Source organism: Camelus bactrianus, chromosome 25 (assembly GCF_048773025.1).
Source record: "Camelus bactrianus isolate YW-2024 breed Bactrian camel chromosome 25, ASM4877302v1, whole genome shotgun sequence".
Lineage (NCBI taxonomy): Eukaryota > Metazoa > Chordata > Mammalia > Artiodactyla > Camelidae > Camelus > Camelus bactrianus.
In genome coordinates, this window is record NC_133563.1 from 31,156,656 (window position 1) to 31,173,540 (window position 16,885).

Below are 16,885 nucleotides of genomic sequence, written 5' to 3' on the forward strand. Positions count from 1 at the left end.
ATTGTCATCCTGTTCATAAGACATACTGTATTTGCCTAAAGTTCACATATCAAAAGCACACAGCTTCCTGGTCAAGAAGTTCATTTGCGGGTTGTGTGTACGAGTACATGTGTGTGCGTGTGTGTCTGACTTTCCTCTATTTTAACATAGCTTTAAATGAAGCAGAAATTAAAGATGAAAATGCAAACTTAGTTTTTACCTTGGGTTGTTATAAATGTAGACGTGTTATGACAGAAATGCCAGAAACACCTGGAGATGAAATTGCTTATGTTGATAGAAATGGAGGGAAATTTTTTGTTTTTGAGTGGAGTAGCCACTGTGTGTTTTGACACTGCTTATTAATATAAAACCACCCATTCCGAAGGAGAGAAAGGTAACCGGCCTGAAAACAGGGCAGCAGAGCCTATTCAAAGGCAAACAGGACAGGGAAGTTTAAGGCCACAGGTATTTTTCCCCCCAGCTTGGTGGTAGACCCACTCATGACTCATGGGTATAATTGTTGGTTAACAGATACAAACTACTATGCATAAAATAGACAGGCAACAAGGATTTACTGCATGGTAACAGTATATTTAATACCTTATAATACTATAATAAAAAATTATATATACATATATATACATATGAAACTGAATCACTTTGCCACACACCTGAAACTGATACAATACTGTAAATCAACTATTCATCAATAAAAAGAAAAAAGATTATTCACTGGAGGTGAATTAAATATTTTAATAGCTATGCTTTTTTAGAGTTATATCCCAATGTCATTTACTGTAATTGATCAAATGTATTTATATGTGATGAAATTACTTTATAAATTGAAAATCATTTGATATCTTTTTGATTCAAATTTCATCAAAACAAGGTACACATTGTTAAGATTTTCATTTTGTAGTAGCTCTTGATTAGATGGAGTTTGACTATTCAGCATTGTTAGATGTCCATAATAAGAAATAATACTTGTCTAGTTTGGGTAAGAGAAAAGTACTATAAATGTCATAATATGTCTATTTTTTAACATTTTGTCCTATTATCAAATTATAAGAGTGTGTAAATTTTCTTTTTGGAATTAGAGAAGTATAAAGAGAATAAAAACTTCTCATAAATCTTCCTCTCAGAGATGGCTAGTATTAATAAGGCATATATAATTATAGTCTTATATACTTTTTAAAAAAACAGATTGAATTTTATTTAACATAGTATTTTGCAACTTGCTTTTTTTACTCAGCATATCTGGAGTGAAATATTCTCAGGTATCCCTATTTATTCTTTAAAAGAATGGCTTTTAAGGCTACATATTTTTCCATGACATGAGTACCAGTCTCCTATAATTGGATGTTTAAGTGTCACACAGTTTATCATTCTTATGAATTCAGCCAGGATGCATATAATTGTGCATATATTTTTGTACTATTTTGTTTCTTTTAGGCTCAGTATTCTCACCATGTGATCCAGGAGATTCTAGGACACCTTGATGCTCGTAAAAAAGATTCTCCACGAGTCCGAGCAGGCATTATTCAGGTTCTGTTAGAGGCTGTTGCCATTGCTGCTAAAGGTTCCATAGGTGAGTAGCAGCCAAAAAAAATTTTTTTTAATTCATTAAACTTTGTCAGAATTTTTTTTTCAGTAGGTATAGAAATGTATGGAAAACTCTTTAAAAATATTTGACATTTTTTAATATGCTATAATTTCTCTTGAAAGTTGGGTTCACATGACTATTCTCAAACTTCTTCAATGTACAGTTAAACATATCCCTTCAAATCAATCTCCTTCCCTTCCCCCTTTTTTCTAATAAAGATTTTTGAATACGGATTATAATGCCAAACACTTGGGACTATTCAGATATAAGAAATGTATAGTATGTATCCCATTTGGCTGGGACATGTGGTGTCCGTTTGGAGGGAGCCAGAGAAATGGCTTTGAAGTTCAAGCCGTGGCCAGGCCATGGGTGTAATTCTGCAGCTGACTGACACTCTTTAAAGATTTACTGTAATCCTCATCAGAAATGTGCCATAGGGGAATTCATTCTGCTGCAAAATGCAGGACACGTTAGAAGTAACAGGTCGTTGTATTGAAGTTAAGGAAAGAACTTGACCTTGATGGCAGCAGTAGGGATGGGAATGTAAAGTCATCAAGGATTTGATAACTGACTGACTGTCGGGGGTCACAAGGAGAAGGGACAGGTCAGACACCATGATTTTTTACTCGCATATGATTAGAATAACAGAAGGATCCATAATAAAATTACTGACGTTAGGAGGAAAGTCTTATTATGGTTTCTTTGCTTCAGGATCAGTTAATATTTTATTCAGAATCATAGTCGAACTGTATATTAGCTAATGAAATATTCTAGTATTCATTCAGTGTCAAATGAGAGTGGGCATTTTGGATATGGACTTTTCATTACTCCTAACTTAAAAAGGTAGAAGCAGGTCATTTAGTTGGAGAGTTACATAATTTGAAATATGAAATGAAACACAGGTGACACATCGATTGAATCACTTCCCTTAATAAGGTCTGTTATGTGTCAGGTACTGTGTTAAGTTCTATGCATTCAAAGAAGTATTTGAACATAGCTACCTGTCCTGGAGAAGCTTGTTATCTAGAATAGAAGGCAGAAATTTAAAAAAAAACTGATTGAAATATAGTGTGATAGGTGCAGTGACAGAAACATGTGCAGAGTGTTTATAGAAATGAAAACAGAGAGCAAATGTAGTCTACCTGAAGTTCATAAATTGGCTAGTTTCTGTCTAATAACTGAGGCAAAATTCTTCCTTCTTCATCCCCAAAAGATGCAAAATAAATTCCTTATGCTACAATGAACCTATCATTATAGTTCTATGGATTCTGACCCAACAGTCAGGTTATCCTATCCCAGTACACGTTATTTTGGTAGACGAAATTAGATAGATGGAAAGTTTTTGGTAATCTTGATATGAATATACACATTATGTGTGGTTTTTACCAGAAATTCAAACAGTGCGTTGCTCAGAGATGCCCAGTAAATGTGTACTGGACTAGCTGGGACACTTTCTTGTTTAGGCATTTCTCATTTACCTTTTTAATGAACTGGTTAGTTCTTAAATTATTAAGTATTTTCAACTACTTAGAAAATATCCAGCAATCTCTGTTGAGAAATAAGGGAATTGGTTTTGAGTATGTAATACTGGAAAAATGTATCTGCTCACATCAGGGTTCATTTGCAGGACCCACAGTGCTGGAAGTCTTTAACACCCTGTTGAAGCATCTGCGTCTCAGTGTTGAATTTGAAGCGAATGATTTACAGGGAGGATCTTCAGGTAGTGCCAACTTCAACACAAGTTCCAAAGACAACGATGAGAAGATCGTGCAGAATGCTATCATCCAAACAATAGGTGAGGATGTTTCACTTCTCAAATTATTATGTAAAACAGTGATTTAAAAAGCCTTCCTGGAAGGTACTTGACTCTTACAGTACATTAGTCAAAGGTGACTAATAGCTTAGACTTAAAAAAAAAAAAAAAAACTTTGTATTTGGAAAATAAACAAACGTAAGAATACAACAAAGATCATTGTTTACACTCTCCACCCAGATTCATCTGTTAATATTTTATGCTCTTGATTTCATCATTTCCTTTCTCTCTGACTCTGTCTTTCTCCTTCCCTTACTCTATTTCTCTGTGTGTGTATGCATACATACATGTATATGTGTATATATACATACATGTGCATCTATAAATAGATACATAGAGAAAGACATAGATACGTACATGTATACATCTACACTTCTTTCCTAACCACTGGATAGTAAGTGCATATACATCATGGCCCTTTACTGCAGAGCATTTTTCTAAAGAATAGAGATACTTTCTTATGTAACCAGAGTAGTTATCAACAGCAGTATATGTAACATTGATACAGTACTTTAATCAAAGTTTCATTTTCCAGTTTTGTCATTTGACCTAATAATGTCCTTTATAGTATGTTTTTCCTTAGGTCCAGGATCCAATCTAGGATCATATATTGCATTTAGTTGTGAAATTTTTTAGTTCCTTTAGTTTGGAATATTTCTTTTATGATACAGGCATTTTTTAAGAGTATAAGTTCCCTTGACCCCTCATTTAAAAAAAAAATGTCCTCACATTGGTTTATGTGGTGTTTCCCCATGATGAAATTCAGGTGATGCATTCCTGGCTGGATACTACCTAAGTGGTAGTGTTCTCAGATTATCACCTACAGAGATACACAGTGTACATCTGCTTCTTTTGACGATGCTCATTTTGAGCAAAGTGTTCTATTTCTCTGCTGCACAGTTTCAATTTTTCCCTTGCAAACAACAAGCAATCTCTGAGTGTACTTTCAGACCATGCAGATAGTCTGCTCTCCATCCAAACTTCCTCCTGCATTTAGTAACCGTTCATAACTGTTAACCTGAACCAGCCTGTACCATCATGGTGCAAAATGATGGTTTTCAAAGTTGGCCCTCCCTCCGCAGCTGTCACTCGGCACTCAGTGTTCTGTTGTAAGGAAGAGCCCCTTTTCTTCCCTGTCTGTGTATTTATCCATTTAAATACCTTGGTATAAGCTCATGGATTTATATTTTTGTCTTCATAATTTTATTCTGTACTTATTATGATTATTTTGGTGCTCAAATTGTCCCAGATTTGGTCAGTGGGAGCCCCCATTTTCTATATGTTTGTAATATCTGCCCATTTCTTTTGAGCACAGACTTATTCATTACTCAAGCTCATTTTATACTTCCTGCCCTAGCCCTGGAATCAGTCATTTCTCCAGGAAGCTGCAGTTCCTTTTAGTGGTGAATGGATTAGAGACCAGGATCTGAGTATTGACACTTGGGCTTCAATATCCTATGCTTTTTTAATTTTTTTTTCTTTTTTATACACAAAGTGTAAAAGGGTAAAGACCTTCCTTTAAAAAAAAAAAGCCATGAGAATTTTTTGGGAAATGAAATTATCTAGGAGTATATAAATACAACTTAAAGCAAGCAAACTCTTCCTACTTTAACCAATATCTTCCTCTTCCAATATCTTCTTTAGAATATCCAGATCATATTTTAATGTTACTACATGATTTCAAGGATAATTTCCAAATTGAATTGTATTCCTGGGACTTAGTACCTAATTTCTAATAGTTACTAGTAGTTTCTGCTAATAAGAGAGTCATATAAATTTATTCTGGAGCTCAGTTTATGCCTTTTATCTGGGCAGTATCCTCCCTGTGGGCTAGTTGTTTACAGTAGTCCTTTGGAATATTTGACACCAAGTTTCTCCTTGTTTATTTCTAAAGTGTTGTGGATGTGCATACATGCATTATGCATCCGTATTCACCACCCGTTTATTGAACATACTGAACTGACACGAGGCCCTGTGCTCGGGCTTTGTGATGCACGTGTGATTCCTGCCTGCGGATGCATTTGGTTGATCTGCCTGAGGCAATAACTCTGTTTCACCTAGTTACAGTCTCATCATGTGCACAGAAATTGTCCTTATTAGGGCAATGGCTCAGTGTGTCTGTGATATTTTAAGATGATACATCAAATCAGCTAATCTTGTTTTCACAGAATAAATTTTAAGTGCTTTAGTGACTTCTAATTAATTCAGTGTTACTGTTTCACTCTAGAATATTTATTGTTTCTCTAGTATGTTGTTATAAAATGTATACACAGCAGACTCTAGCAATATTCCTGTGACATAACACATTCATAATAACATGTTTAAATTAGAACATGAGAGAACAGAAGTGCAGAGTGGCACAGGGAGTAAGACTTTTATTTAAATCACACTTCTGCTTTCCTCAATATTTTCTTTCAAAAGCTCTCAGTCTTCTGTAGTTATCAGATCATGTGAATATTTCTGGGACGTGGAACAGGTCTGCTATAGCTTTGCACTTTAAGATAGAAGGCTGTTGGCCAAGTTCTTTCTTTTAAATCAAGAACTAGCTCCCTGCTCTGTTCTTTTTGGGAGGCTCATTAGCATTTCTGTTCAGCAATTCAAATACAGACAGTGGGTATAGAGATTGAGTTATTTTCCCAAAGGTCCTTAGAGTTGATCCTGTCGGGAACTGTGTCCTTTGGTAACAACTGACTTGCTTGGAACAGAAAATCAGTGTCTAGTTCAGGATCATATCTAATTGTGTTATTGAAAGTCGAGAATAACCTTATAGGGAGGAACTTGAGAGTAATAATAGCATAGGCTTTGGAAGTGAATAGATCTCACCTCAGGCCTTAATGTTAGCTGTGTAATTTCTTGTGATTTCTTTTTTTTTTTTTTCCTTGTGATTTCTTAACCTCTCTTATTCTCATTTCCACGAGAGGAAACTGATGCTGACAGTAGTGAACCTAGATGCATAAGGTACTATTGTTTGTTTTGAGGCTCCAAATACAAAGTGGTTTCTTACCCCATAAATATGTGCCCCTTAAGTGTTGGCTGAGATAATATACCTTATGCTGATTGGGTAATACTAAGATCATAAGATTTTTAATTGCTAGAGTATATGATGAAGGGAAATGAGTTTTACCCCTAGATCCAGTCAAAATGATAAATAACAAATTGAATTTATAGAAATAGATTATTAACTCCAATAATAGAAGCTGAAGAATTAAATTGAAAAACTGATTTACTCTTAAAAGCTTAGGTTTCTGTAATGATTACATTGCATTTTAAGAAATGAACAAAAATAGCCATGATTTAATATCTGTTCTGATCTTTCAAAGAAACAACAAAGTTTGAAGTTTGAGTAAGTGATAATTAAACGTCATAAGTCTTCTATTAGCAGGAAGTAATCCGTCAGAAACTACAGCAGATAAATTTAAAATATCCATGAAACCCAAGAGTGCCTGAGAAAAATTGACAGATAAATGGTAAATAATTTGAAGTTATATATATTGAATTAACTCATAGGGTTAGACTGTAAACCTGGCTCATTATAATGACATTTTAGAATGTTTTAGCAATCCTGGTAAAGTCAAAGTAGTGGCCTAATTATTGACTTCCTTGCTAGAACAAGAATTTAGGCTCACAATATATGAATAAGAGTTTCATCAGAAATACTACCAAAAATTTTTTTTTTCCTTTTTCTTAAACTCCAGTCAGTTCAAATTGATGGTGATTTGCCACTGTCAACTATATGCAAAAGATTTTCAAACATTTATTACTTTATCTAAGTATTAGTCCATTAAACACATATTGTGCATCATGAAATGATTTTTGCCAAAGAAATTATAATATCTTTAGAGTTAAATGTAGTGCAGAGACAATGTTTTTCCACATATTGAAAGCTTTGGTTAAAAATACATTATGACTTTGTATTATATGGAAAAATAAATCTTTCAGTTTGTAAAATTTATTTTAAACTTACCTTGTTATTTTTATAGGATTTTTTGGAAGTAACCTACCAGATTATCAGAGATCAGAAATCATGATGTTCATTATGGGGAAAGTACCCGTTTTTGGAACGTCCACCCATACTTTGGATATCAGTCAACTAGGGTATGCCTATGTGGTTTTCCTATGTTCTCAAACTAAATAAAGTTGAACTTAATCTTGGATTAAATTTCATCTTAAATCTATGAAATGTTTTGTCTTTTTAATCAACAGTAATAAAAGTTCTGTGGTGTTTTTTGGCACTAGGTTGCTAAGCAACATTGCATGCTTTTAGAATCAGTTTTCAGTGCATCAAAAATTCTCAGATTTTCTTATATTGACTAGGTGGAAGGTTTATTTAATTTAGCCTGGGCATTTTCTATAAATATACATATTTAGGGTAAAGCTGCAGGTCTGTCAGTGTAGCAGGAATGTTGACTTATTTCTAGAATTCTAGAACTGAAAGTGATTTTAAGGATCATATGTTTTGGCCCCTCATTTTGTAGCTTTGACTTGATTTTACAACATACTAAAGCTTTAGTTTGCAAATATTTTTGTGTTGCTAATTTAATAGGAAATAATGGTCTTCTTTGATTTATATTTCTTTCACCATTAATTAGACAACCTTTTTTCACTTGTTAATTCCTTTTTGAAGGATTATTTATATAAGAATTATTTAGGCATGTTGTTTCATACTTATTAATATATATTAAATAGATATTATGTTTGTCAATTATATTTGCAATAGATGTATTCTTCAATTTATAGTGTCTTTTCATTGAGGTTGTTTTGTCATATATTCATACAATTGACTTTTTATGACATTACATGCAGAGGTCTATTCCCTTTGAGAGCCAATAGCTTAATTTTTTGTTTGTTTGAATTTGATTTATTTTACATATAACCCTTTAATTCATATGAAATGTAGAGTATAAAGTGAGCCATGACTTTAGCTAGTATGAAAATAAAACCTATTTAGCTAATATGAATAGAGTTTTAAAATCAGTAAGTAATATACGTAAGTGATATAATAAAAATATTAATTACTATTAAGAGATAATACCAGTATTTTGTACGTTTTAGGGATTTGGGAACCAGGCGGATTCAGATAATGTTGCTGAGATCTTTACTTATGGTAAGGAACTTAAGACAGGAAAAGAACGCACAAATTATTGAAGAGGTTGAAAGAATAGCTTCTCGTTATCAGCTTCTTTTTGTTGTATTATAAGGTACTACTTGTGTTAAGTTTTTCTTCTGTGGTTTATATACTTAAATATTATGCTTTTCATTTTCTTTTACTTTTACTGTTTGTTCCTTAGTTCAGCTGTCATTTTGTTTGATCCTCATAATGGTGAAACATGCAGAGGGCGGAGAGTGTTGCCATTTTATAGATGAAGATGCCTGGGCTCAGACACAACCAGATTTATCATTTTTTTCCTGTGTGTTTTGTGCTTTTTTATTTGTATCTTGTTTAAGAAGTTTTTGCCTACTCTGTGATACAAACGTATTTGTTTATATCTTCTTATAAAAGTTTTTAAAGTTTGGCTTTTCACAACTGTAACTTTGGTCTGAAGCTTATTGATTTTTGTATGTGGTGTGAGATATGGGCATATTTTTAATTTTTCTAGGTGAGTAGCAATTATCCACTAGTTCCTCTGCTCACTTACAAAATCACCTTTCTCCTGTAATGTGTTCAAATATAAATGTTAGACGTTCCAAGTATTCTTGTAATCCTAAGTGTAAATAGATATTACCCACCTGAAGTTTCATTTGGCCCTAAGCCTTTTTATTAAATAAATTTCCTGAGTAAATAGCTTTGTCTCTAATCCTAATTGTTCCACATAGTCAACTAAATGAATGTCTACATGGTATGGTTAAACTATTTAATAGCATTTAAGTGTATACTATTTAAAAACTCCAACTTCAGAAGGTAAGAATACACTTAGAAATGTTAAATCAAATAACAAATAAAATACAGCTTTCCAAAATGATAATGCATTTCTGTTAACCTAAACTGCTTAATGTAAAATAAAAAAATTATTTGCCAGTTTAAAATTTTTAGGTCTTACCTGTGTTATTTGCTGCCTAATCTCCTTAAATCCATTTAGTACTGACTACCTATCCCATACATTCTTAGCCTGGGCCTCAGTTTTCTTTTACATAATGGGGGTTCACTAATGCCTAGCTTCCCAGGAATATGGTGAGGATAAAGTTAATACACACATACTGCTTAGATTCATGCCTGACATATGGCGAATATGTGCAGTTACTTAACTTAATGAATGATGTTTTTGTAAATTCGGTAAAATCCTCATTATCTTAAAAATTTCCTTGCAGTTTTCCCTTCAGGCTTGTGTTCATACTTGTTTCCCAAAGTTTATGGTTCTTGTAAAACAATTTGAGAATTTTACCAAAGAAGGACTTATGACAAAATTTTTTTCTTTGTTTCCTTGTTTTTCCTCCCTGTAATCAGGTAACCTCTGGATACAAAGCAAAGACTATTGTTACTGCACTGCCGGGGTCTTTTCTGGATCCTTTATTGTCACCTTCCCTCATGGAAGACTATGAACTGAGACAGTTAGTGTTGGAAGTAATGCATAATCTCATGGATCGCCATGACAATAGGGCAAAGCTTCGGGGGATCAGGTAATGCCCCATTTGGAAATAGGCCAAATGATAACCTTTTCAGATTTCTACATTAATGTATTTGAGTATTATAATTTTTTAAATCTAGGATTTTCAAGTTGTATTAGTCCAGAATTTTATTTAATTGGTATTGCAACAATTTAATTATGAATATATTTTAAGATAGCAAATGTTCAAGGGTTTTAATATACTATAAGACATTTTATCTGCTAGTAATCAGTAGTTACATGAGTTTTGATTTTGCTTTAAACTTAGGAATGACATGAGTCAAGATTATGCAGGTCTACTTAATTAAACTCTGCAATTTAGTAGTATCATTACTTATTTAGGCTGACATAGGCTTATTTAAAATGCTTATTGAAATGAGTGTTAAATGTTCATTGAAATGAGTGTTAAACTCCTAAGTATAGCTGTGATTTGTCACTTAAGACATGATATTATAATTAAATACGCTGCTCAATTAAAAATGATATATTATCTCTAGAATAATACCAGATGTGGCTGACCTAAAAATTAAAAGAGAAAAAATATGTAGACAAGACACAAGTTTTATGAAAAAGGTAAGATCATCTTCTGAAAAATAATGCATGACTTAAGTTATAACCATTTGAATTATTAGGTAATTTTCTATTGATCTGTAACCTTAGAATGAAAACAGAATTTTGGAGTTGAACTCTGAAACCACCATTTGCAGCCTCCCTGACGTTACCACAGCATCCCTCATGCCCCTCCTCCACCCTGCGTTTAAACGATGGGACTGCTTAATAGTTCTAAATTTCTTCCTTTAAGTAAAATGTCTCTGTAATTTCTGCTCTGCACTCCTCCCCGCCCCCAAAACACATACTGATTCTACTTTTAATGACTCTTTAATAATATAGAGCGTCAAGATTTTGAAAATACTTACCACCATTGAATAAATTCATGTAATGAGTATTTATTGTGTATTAGGCATTGTTTGGTGCATGATTTGGGATATAAAAGTGAGGTAGGCAGGATCTCTGCTCATACAAGTAGTATTTAGCTAGATTTTCATTATGATCCCTTAAGTTTTCTAGGTCTGTTGGCAGAGGGTTAAATTTAGAAAATTATGGCACCCAGAGTTATTTAGCATGTTAGATAAACTTTCTGTGCAGTTATTCTTCAACCAAAGCTTGAGCACCTAGTATTTGCCAGATAGTGAGCTCAACACTGAAAGAGACAACAGTAAACATGACATACGTGCTGACTGTCCTCAGTATAGTCACAGTTTGGGTGGGTAAGTGGTGAGCCTTGCTCTTTAAAGGCGCAGAGAACAACAGAGAGAGAACCCCTAGGAAGACAGGTGCAGGTGTCTAGAATCCATGTTCTTTTTTGGCTCTTTGTCAGACGTGCTTTCTTCCTGTCACCATCTTTTATTTTGCCGTCCTTATCCATCAATAATGATTGCTCTGTTTCAAGTTAATGGCCTCACAGTTTAAAAACTTCATTTGAAAAATAATTTACAAACTATCACTGTTACTAAATTAATGTGAATAAAAAGAATTAAGTTTAGCTGTATTGTATATGAAAAAAGTGGTTAATAATAGGACAAAGGCATTCTTTCCAACTTTGATTCTTTTTTTGGATTTTATACCATCTGGTTAATCAAAGAAGTTATTCCCCATAAATGAGGAATTTTTAATCATCATTGACAGAGTGAATTTTGAAAATTCACTGCTAATTAAATTTTTTTAACATAATGACATTAAACATTCCTGAACTTTGGGACTGGACTGATTTTATTTTATCTAACATGATAGAAATAATCCTTCTTCATGCTTAATTTTACTAGCTAATCAGTTTGAAAGAGTGGTTTAACTGAAAGGTTAGACTATTATTCCATGTTAAATTTTGAATCCTTAAACTGTTCTCTGAATTCGTTTTGCTTCCATTTTGTAATTTAAAATAACAAATGCTTGTTAGCCAGGTAAGTTATCATTAATATAAACCATTTCTTTAGTATATTTTTCTTTAGGAGCAATCTTTACATTTTTTTCCTTTATCAAATTTTGTTTTTACAATGGAGCACTCTTTTTCATTTACTTTCCAATTTATTTTATCAGCCAAAATGTTGCTTGTTTTTTATATGCAACTTTAGCCATTTATGGAAGTTTCAACAAAGACCTAAAAAAAAAGCTTAGGTTTATAGCCAGGGGACCACGGGCTGCCCTTTGGTCAAAAAAAGCTTTCAGTTTAGAACGGACGGTACCTTCGGCTTTGCGATTCCAGCATTGTGTGCAGGCAGCCGTGTCTCAGAAGACTACGCAGCTTGAAACCACTCCATCTGAATGTTTTGGAGACATCTTACATGTTGGGTCTGAGTTTGGGGAATGGTCCCAGGGAAGGACGCCCTTGCAGTTTGCATGGGAAGTGCCCCTTCATCCCTAATATCCTAATGCAGCTGTAATTCCAGACAAGAGAAAACAGCTGTTTCCACTCAGCACCTCACGCCCGCCTGCCGGGGCTGCTCTCCTAGAGCTAGTCTCCTGGCAGAGTGTTCCCACGTGAGAGCTCTTGTTAACATCTTATCAGTTAAGGAATATGCGAGGAAAAGTGCTTCTTATTATGAAATACACTTATACATACAGGCATTACTGCTTTAGTTACTTTACCGTGAACAACAGCACAACTAACAGCATCCCACATGCCCGTCTTGTTTGCAGCTCCGTCTCCCCAACAGGTAATCACTGTTCCTGCTTTTATAGCTGTTACTCGTGGCCTTTTCCCCCTACAGTTCTGCCGCCTGGGGTTACATCCTATATCCCTAAACAAAACAGGGTAGCATCGGCAGTTTTTGTATTTTGTGTGAAAGGACCCATACCTTATATATTCTTTTATGTTTTCTTTCTTGCATTTAGCTTTATTTTGGTGAAATTCCTTCATATGTGTAGCTTTATAGTATTTTATGACATAAATACACCTCAGATACCCATTCTGCGGGCAGACGTGAATTATTTCCAGCTCGGGGCTGTTGGTGAACAGCACTGCTAGAAACATTCTTGCACATGTGTTGGCTGCATATAACTCCCACTTCCCTGACACCTGCAGAGGAGGGACTGCTGACTAATAGCTTACACACTCTTCAGGCTTATCAGATAAGGCCCAACCGCTTTTTGAAGTTGTTAGACCTATTTACACTATATATTATAGTACATAATGTTAGATTTTAATTTTATCTAATACGGTGTGTATGTATTAGATAATTTTTTTTTACAATAAACTTGTATTACGTAAAGAACCAAAGTCTAAACGCCAACCTGCGTAAGCACCGCTTTAATGGTGGTTAACGCCGTTAGGAACACAGGATTTAAGAATACTCCTGGATTGGCGAGGGCCCGGTACACAGACTGTTTTTATACACACCAAAGCGTAGAATCATTTGGGAAAAAGACAAGCTCTGGATTCAGAAGGATGGAAACCAAAACATCAGCTTCAGAAATAAAGAGGACTCAGGAGAGCAGAGCTCTGTGCCTGTAGCTCAGAAACAACCACTTGCTCACTTGCTAATACGGAGCCACAGACCTAAACAGACCTAACCCGCCAGCCACTGGCGCAGCTGGAGGACCGCGGACCCCTTACCTGGATGGGCCCCTGGTGCGTGTTAAACAGGGAACAGAGCAAATGCGTACCTTTTGCAGACAGGCTGGCTGCAGAAGACTGCCGGTCTTCCCAGTTCTTTCCTCTGAAGTGAGGAATCCGACGAACCTTATGAGAAACAGATGTGGCGTGTTCAGCTCAAGCGCCTCCACCTGGGAATGAGCGGGCCCTATTCCTCCCCAGGCCGCTCATTGCAGCCACCTGGGGAGCTCTGGCCTTTCAGCGCTGAGGCTGAGGAGTTACATCACACCGGGCGGGGCAGTGGCGAGGAGTGGGGAGGAAGCGTGGTGGTCGTTCAGGTTTCCCAGTCATTGCAGCTCACAGTGCTGAGAACCAGGCAACACGTTGAGTTAATCACCACACTCGAAATGGGGAAACCTATCTTATTTTGGCAGGTGGAACCATACCCAGGAATGCTTTAGACAGCAAGGCTTTATGTTCTTTGTTGACGTATGTAGATTAGTTTGGTTTGACGGGAAGCCTCTTGAAATCCTCAGGGTTTGTCTGCAGCCTCTCCCCTACAGATGGCTTTAGACGTGCCTTTGTCACTTCGTACTAAAGTGTGCAGACCTGCAGGTTCTCCTGCCTGGTCAGCTCCTAGCCCACCTCACAGGACGTGGTTCCGGAAGGGAAGAAAGCCTGAGTACACTTCCCCTCAACTAGATACTCTTTATCATTGCCAAGGCTCCCATCCTTCTGCCATTCATTTCAGTTTTTCTCAAATCAGTCTGTAATGTGCCCTTTTCAAATGATTATTAAAAACATTTTCATTGTTTACACTGGAACTGTTTCTTACTTGCAGTTTTTGTTTAAGTTTGTCTTCAGTGTTAGTTTGTAGCTATATATTGGTATATTTGTTGATGTTAATAATTGGAATACAATTTGACCATCCAATTATCAGTTTTAATCTCTTCCATGTCAAGTTGTGTAATAAGATAGCTACTTTGTAAGAGATTATATATACATGTAAAATCTGCCTTGCTACTCTTAAGCAAAATAGTCTTTTTCCTCTGTCATTTCCCTTTTCAGAATGGGCAACAACTATATCGGCATATATATTTGGGCTGTAAAGAGGAAGATAATGTTCAGAAAAACTATGAGCTGCTTTATACTTCTCTTGCTCTTATAACTATTGAATTGGCCAATGAAGAAGTGGTTATTGATCTCATTCGATTAGCCATTGCTTTACAGGTATGCTTTCATAACCTTTCATTGAAGAAAGCATCTTTTTATGAATTAGGCACCACCTTTAAAGTATTATTGCCTTTATCCAGAGACATGAATTTTAAAAGTGAGGTGTCTAGTTTTAAATCAGAAATACTTAAGGTTATGATCACATTCATTTAATCTTTTAACGAATGTTGAATAAGTATTGACTGTGTGCTAAATACTGTTCAAGGCCATAGGAGTACTGTGATGAAAAAGACAACATGGTCCTGGTGCCCGTCCTTTCAGTCTAGTGCTGAAGATAGTCATTAAATAATAAGAATTACATATATGTAGTTGTTTAATTAGAGTTTAAGTGTTATGTAATAACAGGACAGTATGCAATGAGAATATGTATATATGTTTATTTTTACATATATGATATATATATTCTGCCACACACCCCCTGCTCCCCACCACCTTTAGGAAAGGCTATTCTAAGGAAGAGCTATTTGAGTTGAGAGACTTCAGTCTCTTGTTAATGGGCATTCTTTCAGAATTTTTTTAAAAGAAAGCTTCTTCTAAGGTGACATTTTTCTTAGCATTCCAAAATATGCGCAGTTTTCTAATGTAATCATAGGGAAAATGCTAGTGGACTGTAAGGCCTTGATCTGTGAGCTGTGTTTGTTTTTTGTCTTTTTAATTAAAGGACAGTGCAATTATTAACGAGGATAATTTGCCGATGTTCCATCGGTGTGGTATCATGGCGCTGGTCGCGGCGTACCTCAACTTTGTAAGTCAGATGATAGCTGTGCCTGCATTCTGCCAGCATGTTAGCAAGGTAATGTATTTAGGAAAGTCCTTGAATTTGATTCTTACACAAAAGTGGCGGATTTTCTTCCAGTGTTAATTATTTTTAATTTTGATGTTTATGTAGCAAATGGTTAAGATAATGCTGTAAAGGTATGCATGACTTCTTCATTTAATGACTAAATTGAAACGCCACCTGAAACTATGACTAGTGTTTATGTTTCCTTTGATGCCTGTTGTAGTAGAATTTTTTTATGTAACGGTTGAGTAGAATATGTGATTTTCTTTTAGGTACTTTGTGTGATTTCTTATGTAATTGTTTTCCTTTTAAACCATTGTGAATCTTAGTATCTAAATTTTTAATTATGCTATTTTTGTTCTTGTTACTGTTGTTACTGTTTTAAGCCAATCTACTTGAGTTAGATCTCAAAAGTTGAATAATTAATGTGCCTTTCAGAAATTTGTCCTACATCATTCAACTGTATTTAGCTTTTTCAGCAGTAACTCGTTAAATAGTTACTTGCATGATTTAATATGCACTTCAGAGCCCCTAACTTACCTGGCAGAAAAAGTCCACTGTAATTTTTATTCTTTAAAGACATCTTTCAGGAAGAACCTCATTTTCATGAAATCGGAAGCACATCTCAGTCCTTGCTAAAATGTAGGGGTTTAGTTCATTCTAAATAATAAAACTCATTCACTCATTAAACAAATGTTTGAGTGAATATTTGACGTCTGCCATTAGAGGAACAAATACTGTGAAAGCAGGGTCGCCCTCTAAGTTGCTCCCAGGTAAGTGGAGGAGCCAGACCTTACAATTGCATTGGGACCGAGTGCTGCACAAGGTAGTGCTGGGGGGGTGGGGGGGTGGGAGCCTCATGCCTGGGAAGGGATTTCCAACAAACGGCATTTGAGAAAGTGCATGTTCTAATCTAATCTCTTTATAGTAGATTTAGTCAAGTGTAATGTGTCATCTTCTCTTAAACCTGTATTATCATATCTTTGTGATTTTGTCACCTGCTGACTTTTTAAAATAGTAAATGTGAGAACAAAATGAACTCTGTGTTTGGGCTCTAAACATAGCTTAAATTCCAAAACAAAGTGAAGGTGTTTCTTATAAATATTTAGTTTTTGTTTCTGTGTTTTTAGTTTTCTAAATTTTTATGGCAAGGTCCTGATGGGTGAGGTTTTTCATTTTTATTTTGTTTTTTGTTTTTGGATATTTTTCAGGTTATTGAAATTCGAACTATGGAAGCCCCGTATTTTCTACCAGAGCATATTTTCAGAGATAAGTGCATGTATGT

General features: G+C 35.1%; 1 protein-coding gene across 5 annotated transcripts in view; it reads left to right on the forward strand.

Moving 5' to 3' along the window:
• Nucleotides 1-16,885, forward strand: part of EFR3A (EFR3 homolog A) — an 89,300-nt gene that overhangs the window by 48,194 nt on the left and 24,221 nt on the right. For all 5 annotated transcript variants that reach the window (XM_074353085.1, XM_074353086.1, XM_074353088.1 and 2 more), the window contains 9 exons: nt 1,432-1,567; nt 3,210-3,377; nt 7,376-7,490; nt 8,448-8,499; nt 9,838-10,010; nt 10,495-10,570; nt 14,655-14,816; nt 15,481-15,612; nt 16,812-16,879. In XM_074353085.1, the coding sequence (XP_074209186.1) occupies nt 1,432-1,567; nt 3,210-3,377; nt 7,376-7,490; nt 8,448-8,499; nt 9,838-10,010; nt 10,495-10,570; nt 14,655-14,816; nt 15,481-15,612; nt 16,812-16,879 (1,082 nt within the window). The remainder of the gene's footprint in view (nt 1-1,431; nt 1,568-3,209; nt 3,378-7,375; nt 7,491-8,447; nt 8,500-9,837; nt 10,011-10,494; nt 10,571-14,654; nt 14,817-15,480; nt 15,613-16,811; nt 16,880-16,885) is intronic.